Source organism: Spea bombifrons, chromosome 6 (assembly GCF_027358695.1).
Source record: "Spea bombifrons isolate aSpeBom1 chromosome 6, aSpeBom1.2.pri, whole genome shotgun sequence".
NCBI classification, from domain to species: domain Eukaryota; kingdom Metazoa; phylum Chordata; class Amphibia; order Anura; family Pelobatidae; genus Spea; species Spea bombifrons.
In genome coordinates, this window is record NC_071092.1 from 2,070,859 (window position 1) to 2,090,000 (window position 19,142).

The window sequence follows — 19,142 nt, forward strand, 5'->3', positions numbered from 1 at the left end:
TCTGGGGAGAGAATACACTAAAAAGGCACAAACAGAAAACCTTCATAAGTGTCCCTCAAATTTACTGAATGGAAACTATTTTCTGGCCTTTCGAATTCAATCCATGGACCAAAAAAAAACAAAACAGCTGATGTCCTGTCTGATGACAGATGAACGGACTTGTAACATTATGCCAGAGCGATGAACAACACGATACGGAGTATTGCAACACACTTCTGGCATTCAATGAGTGTTATTTTTACATAATTACACGATATTGAGAGTCTTTTTCACGGCAAAAATAATATCTTTTACTTGAGGAGTGCAGTTATCTTCCAGGATCTTGGCATAGGGCATCGGGACATCTGCACCCGTCACACGCACCACAGGGGCGTCCAGGTAATTAAATGCCGGCCCTGCAAGGCAATCGGACGGCGTCACAGAGGATATATTTCATTATAAAAATGTGTGAGTGCAGGACGGTCACCCAATGGCACCTACCTTCCATTATTTTGGCACAAATCTCAGCTCCTACTCCAAACTGCGGCCATCCTCCTTCAACCGTAACCAAGTGGTTCGTTTTTACAACGCTGGCTTCAATGGTTTCGATATCCAGCGGCCGGATGGTGCGCAGGTTAATGACCTTTACAAAGATGGAATAAACACGTTTTACTGAACTGACAATTTAGAGTTTCACAGATAGAGAACAAACAGATTCACTGAACCACAGCCGGCTTTCCAACCACACGTGTAGACCAAACCTCACCAGCATTGATGTCACTACTATACTACTAAAGACATCTCTGAATGAACTCTTTGAATTCAATAATTTTTTTTTAAGAAACCCAGTGGTACAAACTGGATCAGAGCTATATATATATATATATCGGCCTGGAGCAAACTAAGATAAGACTGGGAGCAGAGCAGCTGTCCCTTTGTATACATGTGCATATTAGTTAATTAACTTATATAGTTAATAAGCATGAGTGACGCTGGTGCCTATAGCCTGCCTTTAGGGAAAATGCTTTGTAAAACAGCCATTTACCTCGCAATCTATCCCCTCTTTCGCCAAAATATTGGCCGCCTCCAAGCAATGGCCAACAGGTCGGGAGTGCGAGACCAAAGTAATCTGACTTCCTGCAACGAGAAACCGAATTAGTTGATTATTTGAAAGATACATTTGCTTAACAATTTAACAAAAACAAAACATAAAAATAAAACGTGCATGAAAAGTGTATTTAATACGCCGATATATATAATACCAGAGATCCCATTCATTTTCCTGCCAAATAGATGAACAGGGGAAATATCCGCATCTACATGCAGCTTGCAAAATAGATGCAAATAAACCATAAGTTTTTTTTTCTAGTATTATTTATTTATTTATTTATTTATTTTTATTTACTACCCAAATGCAAATAACTCAACCCTGATTTTCTATACACAGTTAATGGGGTACATTTTCAAAAGCACTTTTCTTGCCACAGACCTTCATAGCAAAAGTAAAATGACTTGCGTTAAACTGTATACAAACCTGGACGTTCTATCTTGGCTTTTCCGATTGGAATAAGAAAATCTTTTGACTGAGCTTCCTCGGATAACTCAAAAGGAACACCATACAACAATTCATTTTCCAGGAAGACCACTAAAATAAAAAAAGAAGTGAGCAATAAAAACGTGCGACCTGCTGGATAACAGATCCCCCCACCCATAATGTCTACCGATTTCAGTGTTACAGCACCCCGGGCACAAAATATTTCACTGTATGGTCTGCTTCTAAGTCTCCCCGTGTATGTTTACCTGGATTATCGTCCCGAATCGATGCTTTCAAAAGACCTTTTGCATCTTCAGAGTTCCATGGACTGATCACCTTGAGACCAGGGCAATGTCCGTACCAGGCTGCGAAGCACTGAGAGTGTTGTGCGGCTACACCGGCGGATGCTCCGTTTGGCCCTCGGAACACTATTGGGACAGGTACACGCCCGGCAGACATATAGTGGGTCTTGGCTGCCGAGTTGATCACCTGATCGATTGCTTGCATTGAGAAATTGAAAGTCATAAACTCACAGATTGGCCGCAACCCAGCCTGTGGAAACAGAAGGACAATCCCTGAAGCTTTCAGACACAGCCTCAGTGCAATGGTTCCTTTAAATGTGAATCACCAGCTGTGTACTTACCATCGCCGCACCTACAGCAATGCCAGCAAACCCCATCTGTTCATAAAATAAAATACAATATGTGTAACAGACAACAATAGCATGTTTTTTATAAAATATTTGCGCTCACAGTGGCCAAGCCCCACTTTTGACTGCCATCAGCCCCCTTTCCACTAATTTCTCACCCATGTTATGTTTTTGCCCCTTCTACTAGTCTACCTTGGCGCATGTCCTTCTCCCACGTGGGAGAACCGCTCCCAACCACCCTTTGTTTCATACCTCAGATATGGGGGTGTCCATAATTCGTTTGTCACCGTACTTCTTCCACAGACCTCTGCTGATCTGAAACGTAGACATCGGATTAAAAAATTAGGGATGTTGGATAGGATCTGTGGGACGTTTGTTGAGCCTGAACCTCCCTGTGTCCCCCCCTTCGCTCTCAATTACAGAATTCCCGGGTTATCTTCGGATAGGGAGGCTGCCTCATTAGTACAGTCGCCGGGTCCGATCCACGGAACTTAACAACATTAAACCGGATATTCTCTACGCAAAAAGCATTTGGATTTCCTTGTGTTTTGCTCTATACTAATTACTATGTAACCTTAATAACACATAACATGAAGGTACAATATATACTCCTGGACCTCTTAAGCACAATTTTCAGTTAGTTGATAGGTGGTGGGGTTACCGGGGCCATTCAGCGCTCTTCCAAAACTACATTTTTTTTTTTTTGATATTTAGTACATTCTCAGTTTATCAACATGAATTCACACCTTGTAGGCACCGTCGTACTGAGCCACCTCTTCCCCCAGGAGAAAGACCCGCTCATCTCTCTCCAGTTCTTCATCCAGAGCTTGGTTCAGAGCATCGCGGACAGTCAGCTGGAAGGTAAACGCGATACATGTGAGTGATTTTAAAATGACAGAATATCCCACGGCGGCAGCCGGCGCGACCAAATCATCAAACCTTCGTCAGCCACCTACGGCTTTGTGATACAACAACCGGCAAAAGAATCAAAATGCATATTAAAAATAATATTTAAATCAGTTACTTCCTCCCATTCTTTGACTTGTCTGTAATTTATTCTCTTTATAAGGGAAAAAATAAAAATCCATTCTGGTAGCAGATAAACACGCAGGGTCGCTTCTGGCTACATTTCTGACTGGAAGAGCCGGTAATTACATGATAATAAAGACATTCGGATATAATTACGTATTAAACACAGAGTATGGGGCACGTCTGCACCATTCAGACCCAAAGGGGAAGGTCCAGGGCATTCAGGGCAGCTCTAAGGCTCTTGTTCCAGAGGGCAGGTCCAGGGTCCTTAGGGCCAGAGGGCAGATCCAGGGCACCCAGGCCAAGGGACAGGTCTGCAGCACTAAGGGGTCAAGGGGTTTGCATTGTGCACTAGCCCATCTAGGACAGTATATCTAAGGGGTATATCTGGGGCACTGGCCGCGTTGCCCTTGTGTCAGCCTGTCAGGGAGAGGACACTGTACCTGAAGGGCGGCAGGTGAGCTCTTGTGGAAGCTTCTCTGAATGAAACCAGACGCGGGAACCTGTGGGGACAGAAAGAGCTGTGAGTCACCCCGAATAACGTGCTAGTTGCCCCACAGCCCGCCATACACCAGCCTTACCCTCCCAGCAACACAAAGTATCCTCCTCAGCGCCGCCATCTTGCCTCTGTCCTCTGCCTGAGACCTTCTCGCGTGACAACCAATCAGAACCGAGCCCCAGCCACGCCCCCGTACTTCAGCTGACAGCTATGATCCAATGACAAAGTCTGCGCCGGACAGCCCAGCACCACCTTCCCTGTGACAGCAGTCAGGAGACCGTTCCCAGGCAACACCCAATCAGCGACCAGCATAATGAGCTTCGTACGGGGCGCGGCGAGCACCATTCCAATGCCTTTGCTGTAAATGGGTGGAAAGCGGATACGGAGGCTGTGTGGCCCATCCCTTACCGGAGGCCTCGGGAAGGGGCAGCTATAGTATAACAGCTGGGTAAGAGGTCGGGCAGAGGGTGGGAGCCCCCGGGTAGGAGGCTGGGAGTGGAGTTCTTAGTAAGTAGACCGGGCAGAGAGGGGAGTCTCTGGGAAGGAGGCTGGCCTGAGGGTGGAAGATGTTATGCGGGAGGCTGGCCTAAGGCTGGGCTTGGAGGGGAGTTACCGGGCTGGAGGCTGAATTTCAGTGAATAGAGGCTGGGCTGATGATGGGAGTCACTGGGCTGGAGCAGGCCTAGGATGAGTCCATAGCCGGCTCAGCCTCCTTCCCTGGATGCATTGGGTTATGTGGATGTGAAGCTGCACCCTGCTGGTACCGGCCCGTTACACCCTGGTTAGCGATCTGCCTCTGGTGAGCCTCATCAGGTGAGGAGATGGCCGACCCGCTCCCCATCCTGACTCCGGGGGACGTGGGTTTCAGCGCAGGGGTACGATGTCCGTTCCACCCAACATCAGTCTAAACCGGCCTCCGTTTACCGGTATTTCTGTATTCCTTTTGTAACAAATGAAAATGATGCATCGTAACCCTGGAAACGGCGCACAAACAAGGGCTTCGTTTTAATAATTATTAACATATGTTTTGGGAAATGATGATTGAAGTCTAACTAACAAATTTGACGATTTTGTTAATTCTTACAAATGTCCGAAAAGGGACCCCAAGAAAACCAACAAAAACGAGGCAGAGAGCTCAAACTTTTAAGCGTCTCCACCGACCGCCTCCTCGTCCCCGTCTTCTTTCTTCGTTAGCTTCTCTCCGCTATCCGCTCAGTTAAACGGGCCTCCAGGAGCACTTCCGCAAAAGGGCAGAACCTCCGGGCACACCCTCTCCCCTGATTGGAGGAGGGGGAGGGTTCTGCCCTTTTGCGGAAATAGAGAAGTAGAGGTGCGGAGACGCTTCTCTTTCTCCATGAATCTGTCTTCGTTATTTTGACCTCCCGTCCTCGGCGACGGACCCTCCCCCGCTCCCCCGTTTGTCCGAATCGTTTTTGGTCTGTTTGCACGAGTCTATAGCTCACGTTGTGTCGTTCTCCTGTGTTGTAGACGTTTGAAGACGCAGCGCATGCATCGGTCGGCGTTTAACAACAAAAAACTATTATTTGAGCAAATGGATAATGGAGACTGGGGATACATGGTAGGTGAAAGTATTTTAAAAAGGGTGGATATTCACTAAATGGCATGTTCTACTGGGTTTTTTTACAGTATGTATAGCCCCGTTAATGTATGAGATAATATAATCTCTGGCTTCTACTATAGAATGTTCCCAGAATTGAAGTTTTTTTTTAAGTGCTTGTGTATTTTATTCGGTTTGTGATGGTAAATTTTTTACATCTTTTAGATGACCGATCCAGTCACGCTGAACGTCGGAGGCCATGTGTATACAACATCTCTGTCCACGCTGACCCGTTACCCAGACTCCATGCTAGGAGCCATGTTTCGGGGTGATTTCCCCACGGCCAGAGACTCTCAGGGCAATTACTTCATCGACAGAGATGGCTCGCTTTTCCGCCACGTACTGAATTTCTTACGGACGTCGGAACTGACGCTGCCCGTGGACTTCAAGGAGTGCGACCTGCTTCGGAAAGAAGCCGACTTCTATCAGATCGAACCTTTAATCCAATGTCTTAACGACCCCAAACCCCTGTACCCTACGGACATCTTCGAAGAAGTGGTGGAACTGTCGAGCACCAGGAAGCTCTCGAAATATTCCAACCCCGTAGCTGTGATTATAACCCAGCTCACCATCACCACCAAGGTGCACGCCCTGCTGGAAGGAATCGCCAACCACTTCACCAAGTGGAACAAACACATGATGGACACCAGGGATTGTCAGGTGTCCTTCACGTTCGGCCCTTGCGATTACCACCAAGAGGTCTCTCTCAGAGTCCACCTGATGGAGTACATCGCAAAGCAAGGCTTCGCCATCCGCAACACCCGGGTGCACCACATGAGCGAGCGAGCCAACGAAAACACCGTGGAACACAACTGGACATTCTGCCGACTGGCGCGAAAGACCGACGACTGACTTTCCGCCCGGCGGGAGTCCCGTTAACCTCTTCCATGTACGCAAGGCACGAGAGGCGGTGTTATCTCGCCACATCGTGTATCGTAAACCCCTCTGCCCTTATTTATTAACAGCCATTAGGGCCGGATAGCGCGGGAACCTCGCGTCTCAGAGGTCTTTGGCTTGTCCGGCTTGCATGCTTCTGCCCGCGCACAAACTTTACCCTCCGATCGCGACGTCTCCCCCGCTTTAATGTATTTTCTGAAACGCCTAACGCACAGATCCGCTCCGAGTCCTCTATAAATCCACGTGCCGGAGGCTTATATACAGACGTGTTATGGGCGGAGCGTAGGTCTCCCGGTCCGGGGTGATCTCTGGAGATGTTCCGCTGCTTTTTTAATGTATGCTATTTAATTATAGTTTTTTTTTTATAACTACTAATTACTGTTGATTGATATTTAACTTGGATACGTATATGAAGCGCATCCAACATGTTTCCAGAAAAAAAAATTGAGTTAAACTGCTCCCTCCATTCCAAAAAGATTATTTCAGCTGAATTTACCTGGCTGGCTTTTTTTTATTTTATTTTTATATTTTGTTTAAATGTCTTTGTAAATTATAGTGAATTTGTTAATTTTGAAATGATTATAGAATGTGTTCTCTTAGCAACACATCAAGCTATCGTTTGTCTGATGCCGAGGGACCAGTGAGATACGTCGTACTCTTATGCACAATGTCGCTTATTTGAAAAGTTTTTTCTTCACCAAAATCTAAAGAAAATCTATAAGCTCCATCCTGAAAAATGAACCGTTTACCAAAATATTAAATTGGTATTAATTGGGAATACTCTCTTTCTTTATGCAAACATATATATATATATATATATATATATATATATAAACACACACACTACTGTTCAAAGGTTTGGGGTCAATGAGCTGATTTCATGGAAAACATAGAAATTTCTGTCTGTAACATAATTACAAAAAGGGTTTTCTAACCATCAATTATCCGTTTTAACTTAAACTTGGATCAGCGAGCACAACGTGCCATTGGAACGCAGGAATGATGGGAGCGATAAAGGGCCATTAGAACACAGGAGTGATGGGAGTGATAAAGGGCCATTGGAACACAGGAGTGATAAAGGGCCATTGGGACAGAGGAGTGATGGGAGTGATAAAGGGCCATTGGGACACAGGAGTGATGGTAGTGATAAAGGGCCATTGGGACAGAGGAGTGATGGGAGTGATAAAGGGCCATTGGGGCACAGGAGTGATAAAGGGCCATTGGGACACAGGAGTGATGGGAGTGATAAAGGGCCATTGGGGCACAGGAGTGATGGGAGTGATAAAGGGCCATTGGGACACAGGAGTGATGGGAGTGATAAAGGGCCATTGGGGCACAGGAGTGATGGGAGTGATAAAGGGCCATTGGGACACAGGAGTGATGGGAGTGATAAAGGGCCATTGGAACACAGGAGTGATGGGAGTGATAAAGGGCCATTGGGACACAGGAGTGATGGGAGTGATAAAGGGCCATTGGGGCACAGGAGTGATGGGAGTGATAAAGAGCTTCTATACGCCTATGAAGAGATTCCATTAAAATCAGCCGTTTCCAGCTACGATAGTCATTTGTAACATTAACCCCGTCTGCGCTGGATTTCTGCAAGGAAACTTACCCCAAACTTTTGACCGTACATGTATGTATGTATGTATATGTGTGAGTGTGTATATATTATAAACACGCTATATATATCTATGTATCAGACCTGCATTAGGCATCAGTGTATTAACGAGAGCCTATGGGTTTGTATGAATTATGTTTTTAGATCAGTGTTCATCATTGGATTTCCTCGTTAAATATTAAACGAAAATGTGATCCTTGCGTGATATATTTTTGATCAAATAGGAAAAAAATGAGCTTCGCTGCATGAAAATGAAAGTCATTTACAGTTTAATTACTTTATACAGGGTACAGGGTTTTAATTGTGCGATGTAAAAATATTTCGGAAGATCACAGTGAATCCTTTCCCCGACCTCGGTCGGTTCTAATTTAATATTTATCTTGAAAGCCGTTTTTTGGATGAAATACTTTGTAACGCAGACTCACGTTTAACCCTTCGACTTTATTCCGGGGGAGTAGAGCCTGTCCTGGATTCTTGTTGATTTTAACGAGGATGATTACACGTTGAGGTTAATTGCCCCGGGGTATTCTCTTATAGTTTGGATGGGGTGTTCTGTAAATAAGGTTTCAGGTGACTTTCAAACACGGGATTCACCTAATAAAGTAAAAACAGCGAGAGAATCAAAGCGGTTTCAATGGAACGCGATGTTTCATAGAGTTCTGATCTGCATGCCGCTTCTGCTCGTTGCGCTGATTGAAGTATTTCTCTGAGTAGCGATAAAGCCGTGGCCTGGAGCGTGGATGCCCAGGTTGCCAACTCTAGGACTATGTATGGCGGCGCTCGGCTTCAATACACCGCGAGGTGACCACGTTGGAGCTGAGATTAAGGTCTCGAAAGAGTAACCGGCAGGAGAGGTCCTCTTATCTCCCTGACCGGCCCATGATCCACACTGCCCGCAACAATCAGCAGGTTCAGTTGGTCAGGCCCCATTACAAGTCAGCAGGACAGTCACAATTTCTGGTGGATACTTGGGAGGTATCGGTGCCATCTTCTCAGACCCCCCAATACCATAGGCATATCTGGGAACTTGTAGGCTCCGGCTAGTGGGACACGGCAGTCCCTCTGACGTCAGTGGGCGGTCATGCTGATGTTGGGGGCGTTCCTGCTGATGTCAGTGGGCGTTCCCAATGCCAACTGTGAACATTTCTCGCCGACGTCAGTGGGCGTTCCCGCTGACATCACAGGAAACACCCCCATTTAAAGGACAAATGGGTGGGGACTGGGGCCTGTCAGGACCCCTGTACCGCAACCCGGAGGATTTGGGTGTTGACCCGGAGAAGCGGCTCCTTACCTTCTTATTCTCTGGATTCCTCTGCGCCCACTCCAGCAGATTGTGATAGACGTTTCCGTCGTAGCTCCCCAGGGCAGACAAGAGCTCTTCATCCGAGAAGTCGAAGGCGTCTACCAACAAAACCGCATTTTTCCTGAAAAAACGAGGATTTACGCAGTTATGTGACGCCGGCAAATTATTCTGTGATCGGTGCTGCCTTTCAGGGGACCCAAAACCTACGGTCCTGGCTCAATATCTACCAACTACTCCCACCGCTACTAAAAATACATATTTTTACTTAAATGTCCCAATTACTCACCGGATCAGAGGCAGGAGGTCCAGGTACGCCGTGCTCAGCGCGTCCAGCTGCTTTTCCGATAAATATCCATCTTTCAGGAAATCGCCGGCGTCTGTGAAAATGCCGTGCAGGGCGTATAAATCGCAGACCCTCTTTAGCGCCTTCTTTATATCGGGGTCCCTGGAGACGGAATTCAATTTTGTGGCAAAAGTCTTTGCTATGGTGTAATGTGTATGAGCCTGAAAGAGAGCAGTATACCCGTTGTCTACAAAGTAAAATTATACATTGTACAGGGCTGTGGAATATGATGCCGCTATGTCAAACCATTCCTTCCCCCCAACCCTTCTGCATGAGCCAATCAGCAACAATCAGGAACTTAAAAATAGGGAGATAGATAACTTAATGGGGAGGAATAACCCCGCAGAGGGTTAACGTGGTTGCTCCCATGATAAACACATAAGCAGGGTTTTTAATACACATAAATATACGTTTTTATTAATCGGTAAATATTTATTTAGTGCGTTTGGAAGAAGACGTGATATGGATACTGACTATAGACGCTTTCACCAGCTCCACGGACGTGCGGTTCCAGGCCACATACTGCGGACTTCCAGACTGGACCAGATCATGCAGTTTATTTGCAGCCGAAGCAATAAGTCTAGAAAATGAATTTTGGGGGGAATTCATGTAAAATAACATTTCCTACATAAAAAAAAGTCTAATTAATATAATATATTTAATGTATTAATCGTATTAAATAAAGAAATAACGATAATCCCAACATTTCTTTACCGACCTGTAGGCTCTGTGTTTATAAATCTCAAGGTAAACGTCTGGATTGAGAAAGCCCGAAGGGCCACTCGCTTGGCAACGACGAGAGACCGGAGACGACAAGTATGAGGCGCTGGGGGGCAGCGGCTGGCCGGATTGGGCCCCGGCGAAACATTTAATCAAAAACCTGGAATAATTGTAAAAAAAATTTATTAGAAAATATAAAAAAATATAAAAAGAGGAACGCGTTGGGAGCGCTCAGGTTTATGTAAAAAAAATAAAAGAAGCTTCTGCTACCTTGCGGTCTGGAGATGCAAGACGGTATTTTCCCCTTCGTAGGTGCAAGAAGCCACCACTTTTGTGTAGAGCGAGGGGAGGCCGCTGAAGAGGGAATATCCGTGCCCCCCACAGGCTTTCCGACAAATCTCCACCCCCGAGGAGCACACTTCTGTTAAGTAGGCCTTCATGCCTGATGCGAGAGCATGAAGCTGGGGAAAAAGTACGACATTTGTATCTTTATAATAATGGAGTTTTTTTAAGCGCTGTGACACCGAGGACTAGTGGCGTTTCCAATATGGCGGATCTTTACTGTACCTCCGGAAGCGCGGTGAAATCTTCCGCTTTGATCTTCTCATACACGTCATTGTAAAGCTCATTGATGTATTTCACGGTGAAACTGACCGCGTAGCAGGTAGCCACCAGCGGGAAGAGCTTCTGTTGCTGGGTTTGGTAATCGATAATTTTTGCTTCCCCGTCTCTGAAAAGCAGGAATTTTTTAGTGGTCTTATCACCATAGCAACCAACGGAATGGGGATAAGACCACGTTTTATACACAAGCTCCTATAAAACCCTGGGGGGGTTGGGAGATTTGATTGGGGTTAACAATAAAATATCTGCAATTAAATAAAAAAATCTATGGTTTTCTCAGTATTATTCCCCATTTCGGTCCTGCGCGTACCGGGCATCGGCGCGGGTCTCGGCGGATAAACGTACCCAGGTTTCAGCTCTGACTGACGGCGGACGGCCGCGTATCGGACAGAAATGACGCAGGCCTTCATCAGGGTCTCCAACACCTCGCCGCGAAGCATGGACACCCTCACGGCAATCATGGTGAAGTAATTAATCTTATCCGATCCGCGTTTCACGTAGGTGCCATCGCTCAGAACCTGCCCACCAGAAATACCATACATTATCCCCTCCCCCTACTTCACAAGCTATACATTTTAATCCCCCTAAAAAAACCCTCCATTACCAGTAATTCTGATAAACGATCCCCTCACCTCCGAGAATCGGCTCAGCATGTCCTCCTTCGGAATCCGAACGTCCCTCATCATGAGAAAGCCGTTGTCGATGTGCTCGAAAGACATTTTCGGCCCGATGTCCCCGACGGTTATTCCTGAACGGGAAAAAAGTTGAAAAAAGTTTGTAAATGTGTATTTATTTTTTTACTTCATTTCTTATCCACTCCTCTGGGTACCGGACATCGCGGGCGAACTCTTGGGACCCGACCTCCATCCCGGGGATTGTTTTTTGTAATGTAAAAATTCTAATAAATATATATATATATTAAAAAAAATGGTTATAAATAAATAAAATAAAAAAGAAATATATTTTTGAAATAATTATAAAAAACAATTTTTGTTATAAAATGAAAGAAATCAAACAAATCGAACTTTAAAGCACAGTCCCTAAAGCAGGGGAAGGCAAAGTGTCCGACCGCAGACACCGTTACCTCAGGGAGGGCTCGTAGAAGTTGTTGCTTACGGGGGTATTTATTTAGTCCGGTCCCTCGGAGGATTTCCATTGGTCGGATACGAGGGGCAGTTCAGAGTAGAGGAAAGGCTGCTTACCCGGTAAGGGCGAGTGATCCTGACAGCTCCGGACCTGGACCATGAATGGATGCATGCCGTAGCTCCTGCCTGCGATTATCAGCTGCGCCAGGACGATGGCGTGCGTGGACGTCTTACCCACTGCGCACAGAAATGACATCATAGCAAAGAAAATGATTCAAAACCAATTAAAACAAACATTTTCTGTCTTTGAGTGGCCCTCACCCGCCTACTACGGAAAATATTATCTCTAAAAAATTGGTAAGAAATAAAGATTTGGGTTTTATGCTTTAGACCGGCCATCCAGGACACCGGGGCAATTGGATACACGCGCGATCTACGGCCGGATATGCCCCGCCACACGCTACAAGCCACACGTGAGCATAAAAAGGCCCATCCAGACTCAAAGAGCCAGGGCCGCTCCCTGAATCGGCAGTCTGGCCCCGGCTAACGCGTTTGTCTCTTTGGCTTACTGTCTCCCGGCCACCATTTTGTCGCCGTGATCTGGGGAGTGTTTATGACGAATTCCTGGGTCTTCTCGTCAAAGGTCGCTGTGGTTTCCAGGCCACGAAGATACGTTCCTGTAACAAATCAAATAAAAGGAATAGAACCGACTCTGAGAACGCGGCGGAGCAGCTACGGATAAAAGTCTGCTTTCTGTCTCAGATCAGAAATACGTAAAAGAACGAAAAATCGGGAAATAATTCCTGAAAGATGATATTTTTTGTAATACCGTTTAGTATAAAACGCACCGTGTCCCAGTTCCGTTTGGGCGTACGTTCCTAAAATGTTATAATTATTGGCCAGCGGGATCCATTTGGCGATCTGTGCGTCGGTCCCCAAGGCCATAATGGATTTGACGAAGACCCCGTGGATGTTGAGGGCGAGTTCCCCTCCCAGCGCCCTGCAACAAGACAAAGAAATAAATGGGGGGCAGAGGACAGACCCACCCGTCCATCAAATGGTGACCCCCCCTACAATTGAAAAAGCCTTGGTTGGCAGAATGGCATAGAATGACTGGAAATGGGTGAGAGTTTGGTGAAACTGGGTGGGTATGAGGGAGAGGGGTGGGTTACCATGAAGACCCTCGTCGTTTGACTCGTCAGTCATGATAATAAAAATGGGGGTCCTAAAAATGTTTTACAATGACATAATACATTTGTCTAAAATTGTATTTAAAAAAAAATTATATATCTGCGTCTAATCAGAAATGAAGGAGTTTAATTTGAATAATCCCGGAAAGCGTTAAAAGGCCGACTCGCCTGTACACGTATCCAACTTCTGGTCCATCGTTGGCCCACCCCAGCGCTTTGATTTTGTTCTTCATGTGGAACGAGTTTCGGACGGCTCCCTCGTATCTCTCCGAGCGGCTCTTGAAGTAAAGATCGGCCCTGCTGAGCACGGGGTCCCTGATAACGGCGAGCACTGGGGAGAAGAAAATGGGGACCGGGTGAAAAACAGGACCATCTGGGGTACAATTCCTCCCCTACTACCAGGGGGCGCGAAAAACAATATGGCCACCACCGGACATATTTCCAGCCAAAGTCCTTCGATTAAAAACCTGATAAAATCCGGCCAAAAAATGATTAAAAGTAAAACCAGTCTGACAAATCCTGTAACGCAGAGTGAAGTCTGACGCTCTCAGCAGACTCACAGTTTAGTGAATAAGCTCCACATTGTGAACGCTACATCTTGTATAAGAATGCCTCCTCTGTTGAGACGTCCCCCCCCCCCACGCCGACCGGCTCCTTCTCCTTAATATCTTCTCCTCCTACGACGAACGATCCGCCGCGGATCTAACAATGTAACTCGCTTTCTGTCGCTCCTCAGGTCTCTCCTTGGATTTCGGCCCCCCAGCTCCATCGTCCTCTGTTCCGTGAAGGTGCCCCCCCCCGTGCTGGCCCTACAGGGTTCTAGGCAGGTCTAATGCGAGACTCTACACGGAACCCTGACTCAGATCTGGAACGTGGCTTGGGGTGCTGGAGTTGCCTAAAGTTTCTCGCGAGTTGCCAAGAAGAGAGACTGTTTGACCGGATTATAATTAGATTATTATTATTTGTTCTCTCCCTTCCGTGATCGCGCCGTGGGATCCGCTGCCGCTCTATACATAAAATGTGTTCTCATCTACACCATGTATAAAAATCCTTAATAATAATTATAATAATATGCAAAATAATAACAATAATAATAATAATAATAATAATAATAATAATATGCAAAATAATAACAATAGCAATACATATAATAACAATAATAATAACAATAATAATAACTACTGTCAGCCCCTACGTGGTCCGACGCAGGGAGAGACCCCTAGGCGATTAACCAGCGAGGAAAGGCGGCTATCAATTTAACCCCTTAGTGACTGCCTGAAGCTGAAAGTGATCATTTCTTTTCTATTCTTTGGCTGACTTTTTCACGTGAAGTCGGTGCCTGGCTGAGGATGGAAGGAGTTGCAGTGAAACCATATCGCTTGCGCCGAGAGGGTTAACAGAATGAGCAGCCCCCTGCGGAGTCCTTCGTGTAACGAGGGCTTGGCTCTCACCCACTGATCGCCGCAGACGTGTTTCCTCCTCAGATCCGTCCAGCACGTTAATGAGGGTCTCCAGGTTAAAGGAGGGGGATTCCCTCTCCCTGGCGAGTTCAGGGTTAACATCATTGCCAGCACTGACCTTCCACCAAGCCATGGTGCAGCACACTGCCTGCCTGCTTGCCTGCGCCCAGGGGACGCTGCCTGCCTCAGCCCAGGGGCTCTTTGCTATTGGCTGCTGAGGGCGAGGGCATGTACAAACATCCGTGAAACACACCAGGGGCGTGTAGCCGGCTCATTTTACACGCTTACCCCTCCCCGGTGTATGTAGACCTAGGACTTTGGTCTAAGATCGCGTATGACTGTCAGCTCTCTAGGTCAGGAGTGAGACGCTGACACAAAACAAAACAATCAGACCTCCAGCTGCTGTGGAACTACAACTCCCATGAACCTCAGCAAATGTACAATGCAAGACGCTGAGTTTTAATTGGGGGCCGCCGGGCCGGGCAGACAAAAAAAGTGCTGTGAATGCCAACTTTACATGGGAGCTATAACTCCCGTCACACTCAGCCAGCCTCCCTTAGGGCGCATTATGTAAGGAGCTGTTTGCTTTGGTGTTTTACACCCAGCTCATTCCCTTGGGGGGGGGATTTGTGCAGCGAGCGCAGGCAGCGCCCCCCACTGGGGGAGACAGAACCACCGGCGCCAGTCCCATCACGCTGAGCCAGAAACGCGTCGGCACAGATCCACGATTATATTTCCTGCGTCTGTGCAGAGCGTCGCAGGTTCTGATATTTTTGGGACAGAATTCTCCTTTATGTCTCAAGAACTACGAGTCGGGGAGTCAATGACCTCAGGAGAGTCGCATCCTCGGCTTAGCGCGTTATCATCGCTATTTATCTCCTTTACCCATCGCAGTGCTGATTAATGATTTATTCCGGGCGCAGAACTCTGGACCTCAAACGCTTCTCACATAATAATATTTTACAGACAAATATGCCGGATCCATATCGGCCCGCGGCGGCCCCCGTCTAGTCGCCCGTTTCTCCCGCTGTAACGACTCAAACCTTAATCAGTCGTTGGTCTCGTCTTAGATTCAGGAGCCGGATGTCTATCCTATGCATGTTTAATACCCTCGCTGTATTACCCTCTACCACCTCTGCTGGGAGGCTGTTTCACATATCTCTAATTATGTTCTAGCTTGAATACTTTAAATGTTTTTTTCACAAAGGCAGAAATACTCGACCTGACGCGTTAAACAAGTTAAACAAGCGCAGCGCCGCATTATGCAATAAGCACTTTATTCCAGGATATTTTCAATAGGATATTTTTACTAATAAAGCACAAACTCTACAATCGCCATAAGATGCGCCGATACAGCACGGCAGCGAACAGCGCGGTCTTTTTCCATCGAACACGGCGAAGGCGGCCGAGTTGAAAGACTCACAAAATGGCGGCCGGTTTACTTGGTGGCGCCCTCCGGCAGCGTGGGAGGAAAGACAATATCCTGAAAGAATAAACGCGACAAAAGCGTTCGTGTAACGCGGGATAACAAAATACTTTTCAGAATGTCGCGGAATATTTTAAAGTATTTTAGAGAAGATAAAATTAGCACAAAACAATTAAATAATAATAATAATATTAATAACAACAATAATAAAAATATCAATAAAATACTAATAATAACAATAATATTAATAACAACCGTAATAATAATTATATTAATAAAATAATCATACTAATAAGAATGTTAATAATACTAATCATAATATTAACAACTGTTATAATAATTATATTAATAAAATAATAATAATAGAGGGTATATGTCTTTTTTTTTTTACAGATGTTCCTTTCGCTCTTCTAGCAGACCTGCGTTTTGCCCGAACACTGTTCTAATTTAGAATACTGACATGTCCCAAATATTTATAATTTCCCCCCGATAAACTTGTTAATACTTTGGGTCTTCGTTAAATCCAGCAGAATACCAGGTCCTAGCGACCCCTCTGACTCCGGAGATTTATAACTCTGAGCGCTGACCTTCGGCAGCTAATAATAATAAAGACGCGGGGGGGGGGTCGGCGTCGGGGAAGGCTAACGGGCCGGCAGGAAACGTGCTTCCCGCCGCCTGGACTCCGAAGTGTTAACCGAGCGTGCGATAAGTTCAGGGAAGGTGTATGGTGTTGTACCTGCGGCATCATGGAGGATTCGGACGATGCAGAGTCTGGCCGTTTACCTGAACGCACCTGAAAAATATTAGAATAATTCTGAGCCCCTCGATCCACTGATTTGGGGTCATTTTTACCTCCAGGAATCCGGGGCAGCTGTCTGGGGCACTTGAATCATCGGGGGGGGGGCACGAGGAAGGGGCATATTCTTACTAGGTAGGCAGGTCCAAAGTATCAGCAGCTCATTAACCACGTTACTAGGGGCAGATCGCTCAATTGGGCCCAAATCCCCATGTCCTACTTTCCTCCCCTGATGTCCCTCTTCCCCCCCAATGCCCCTCTTTCCTCCCCTGATGATCCTTTTTCCTCCCCTGATGCCCCTCCTTTCTAGGCACAGAATGTTTGCTGGGTATGAGGGTATCACAAGGTTCTAAATGGCAATTAATGGGCTGACCACAGGGACATTGGGGCAAAAGTAGGTGGCAACAATGTTACTTCTTACCTATTTTCCATGGCCAGGGGGCCACCATTAACATAAGCGTAGGGCTACCATTAACATTATCATTATTGAAGATAATATATCGAAGACGCACCCTCAACCTCTTAATGCCCCTCACGTCCTCAGCATGAATATATATATACATAATAAACATAAACATATAATCAATCATCAGATAAATAACAATAATCATCGATGACCAAACTGATAAAATGTCACCGACCCTTAAATTGCGGCCATCGAAGGCGTCACTGTTGTCCTCCATACTGCATCTTCCGGACGAGCAGGGACCATCGTCTTCGTGTCTCCTCCGAGCGGACGCCATGAAGTCCAAGGCCCCCGACTTCCTCACGAGGGCTGGAAAAGGTTAAAACCGCAGATTTTTTTTACCGAAATCTTTTTCACTAAATATTTGTGTTAATTTCCCTTACATTTCCGAACGCTCTCCACCTAAATCTACAGTCCCCAGTAACGAACTTTTTGTAAATTACATAATCTGGGCAGCGCGGGACTTCCCAAGATCGATACTTTCTGAGAAGTTTTGAAGGAAGAGTCTGGAGTTTATCTGGAGCTTGTGAACAATTTACTGGACCAAGTCCGAAGGGCCTTTGAGTTTTTTACCCGGTCATTTTTCAGCAATTTTTTGGGGGGGTTCCATTTTATGGAGAACCCAAAACCTTCTGGGGTATCTTCTGCTTTCCATCCAAACCTTTATCCACCAACGATGAGGACTTCGTGAGAACATTTACCACGTATGGCTGCGTAACAAGCGTTTTATCCGGATCGAGGAAAGGATGCCGTGGACACTCAGCGTAGCGAGAATATTTTTTCGAGTCTGGTGGGAAAACGCTTTTTTGGGTGGTTTACACATTTTTTTGATTTTGGGTTTGGTGGCACTTACAAAAGTTTTAACATCCCAAGATTGATAAATATCTTCAATCCATTAAAGTGACAGCGAGGTCTATAAGTTATAGAGCGTATGACACAAGGCGGTGTTGATCCATACAAAAGAACAAAATAAAAACACAACAATAAACTAAAACCATGACATCACACCCAAATAAAATCAAATAAATTCCTCGCCGCGCTTCGTTCCGCTGTTACAAAGTGACAATTAGTTGTTTTTTTATATTATATAACATCTTACCGGAGTCGGCCAGGTGGAAAATGAGTCCGGAGCAAACACTGAGGGCCAGCATGAGCTTCATGTCTGTACCGAGCGCAGCCGTTCTAGTGCCTGCGGACCGGCGCTCCCCCCGTATAAATATCTGGAGGTCGCCGGCGCTTCGCCTGCCGTCCAATCAGATTTGTCTCGATGTCCTTACCGAGCGGTTCATCCTTCGGAATATAATCCCCGCTGTTGATGGATGAGAGAGAATTTCAGGGGATTCGATGAATCTTCTTTCCAAAAAGAAAAGTCAGGATTAATGAAGATGCCTTTTTGAGACCTGCGTTTGAACTCCATAAACGTCTTAAAAACAATGGATATATTGTAACGAAATACGAGAAACTTCCCGGCGATGGGGCGTCTCGGGTCGAAATCGTTACAAATAATTCTTGCGGTCGGAGATAATACCTTTTTTATTGGACTCAGATATTTGGGATGACTTAACAACCGAAACGCTTTATTGAGACTTCGGACTAAAGGGGGGTCCATTCTCTCCAAACTCTGCCTTTAAAATAAAACGGGGCAGTCCGGCCCGGACCCGAATCTGCCTAACAATCTATTTATTCCTCTACCTATTATCTTTTATTTATCATTTCATCTCCCTGATTGAAGGGCCGACCCCAGGGAGCTTCTCCTGGAGGAAGGCCTGAACCGGCCCCCTAAAAAGGATAGTTAAATCACTGAGACGCCCTGTACAATGTATAGTTCAATCAGTGAACCGGCCCCCTGTATAATGTATAGTTCAATCAGTGAGCCGGCCCCCTGTATAATGTAAAGTTAAATCAATGA

At 46.0% G+C, this 19,142-nt stretch overlaps 3 protein-coding genes across 5 annotated transcripts; 1 reads left to right on the forward strand and 2 right to left on the reverse strand.

The window, feature by feature from the left end:
* Positions 1-213: 213 nt before the first annotated feature.
* PDHB (pyruvate dehydrogenase E1 subunit beta) lies at positions 214-3,868 on the reverse strand. Its single transcript, XM_053470110.1, has 10 exons — positions 3,773-3,868; positions 3,635-3,694; positions 2,909-3,016; positions 2,415-2,477; positions 2,157-2,192; positions 1,780-2,065; positions 1,514-1,624; positions 1,025-1,116; positions 481-622; positions 214-395 (listed from the first exon to the last, which is right to left on the reverse strand). The coding sequence occupies exons 1-10, from the start codon at positions 3,809-3,811 to the stop codon at positions 247-249; spliced, it is 1,086 nt and encodes a 361-aa protein (XP_053326085.1). The 5' UTR covers positions 3,812-3,868; the 3' UTR covers positions 214-246.
* Positions 3,869-4,015: 147 nt separating this feature from the next.
* On the forward strand, positions 4,016-6,446 carry KCTD6 (potassium channel tetramerization domain containing 6). 3 transcript variants are annotated; one of them, XM_053470111.1, is made up of 3 exons: positions 4,016-4,138; positions 5,179-5,269; positions 5,474-6,446. In XM_053470111.1, exons 2-3 carry the CDS (start codon positions 5,198-5,200, stop codon positions 6,158-6,160), a joined length of 759 nt encoding a protein of 252 aa, XP_053326086.1. In that variant the 5' UTR covers positions 4,016-4,138; positions 5,179-5,197; the 3' UTR covers positions 6,161-6,446. The 3 variants fall into 3 exon arrangements, with proteins under 3 accessions (XP_053326086.1, XP_053326088.1, XP_053326087.1); XM_053470112.1 differs by lacking the exon at positions 4,016-4,138 and adding an exon at positions 4,372-4,489; XM_053470113.1 differs by lacking the exon at positions 5,179-5,269.
* Positions 6,447-8,075: 1,629 nt separating this feature from the next.
* ACOX2 (acyl-CoA oxidase 2) lies at positions 8,076-14,719 on the reverse strand. The gene is made up of 14 exons (XM_053470116.1): positions 14,537-14,719; positions 13,254-13,416; positions 12,744-12,895; positions 12,465-12,572; positions 12,013-12,132; positions 11,443-11,558; positions 11,156-11,328; positions 10,757-10,919; positions 10,460-10,650; positions 10,188-10,349; positions 9,944-10,049; positions 9,413-9,630; positions 9,115-9,247; positions 8,076-8,417 (listed from the first exon to the last, which is right to left on the reverse strand). The coding sequence occupies exons 1-14, from the start codon at positions 14,676-14,678 to the stop codon at positions 8,355-8,357; spliced, it is 2,010 nt and encodes a 669-aa protein (XP_053326091.1). The 5' UTR covers positions 14,679-14,719; the 3' UTR covers positions 8,076-8,354.
* Positions 14,720-19,142: the final 4,423 nt, after the last annotated feature.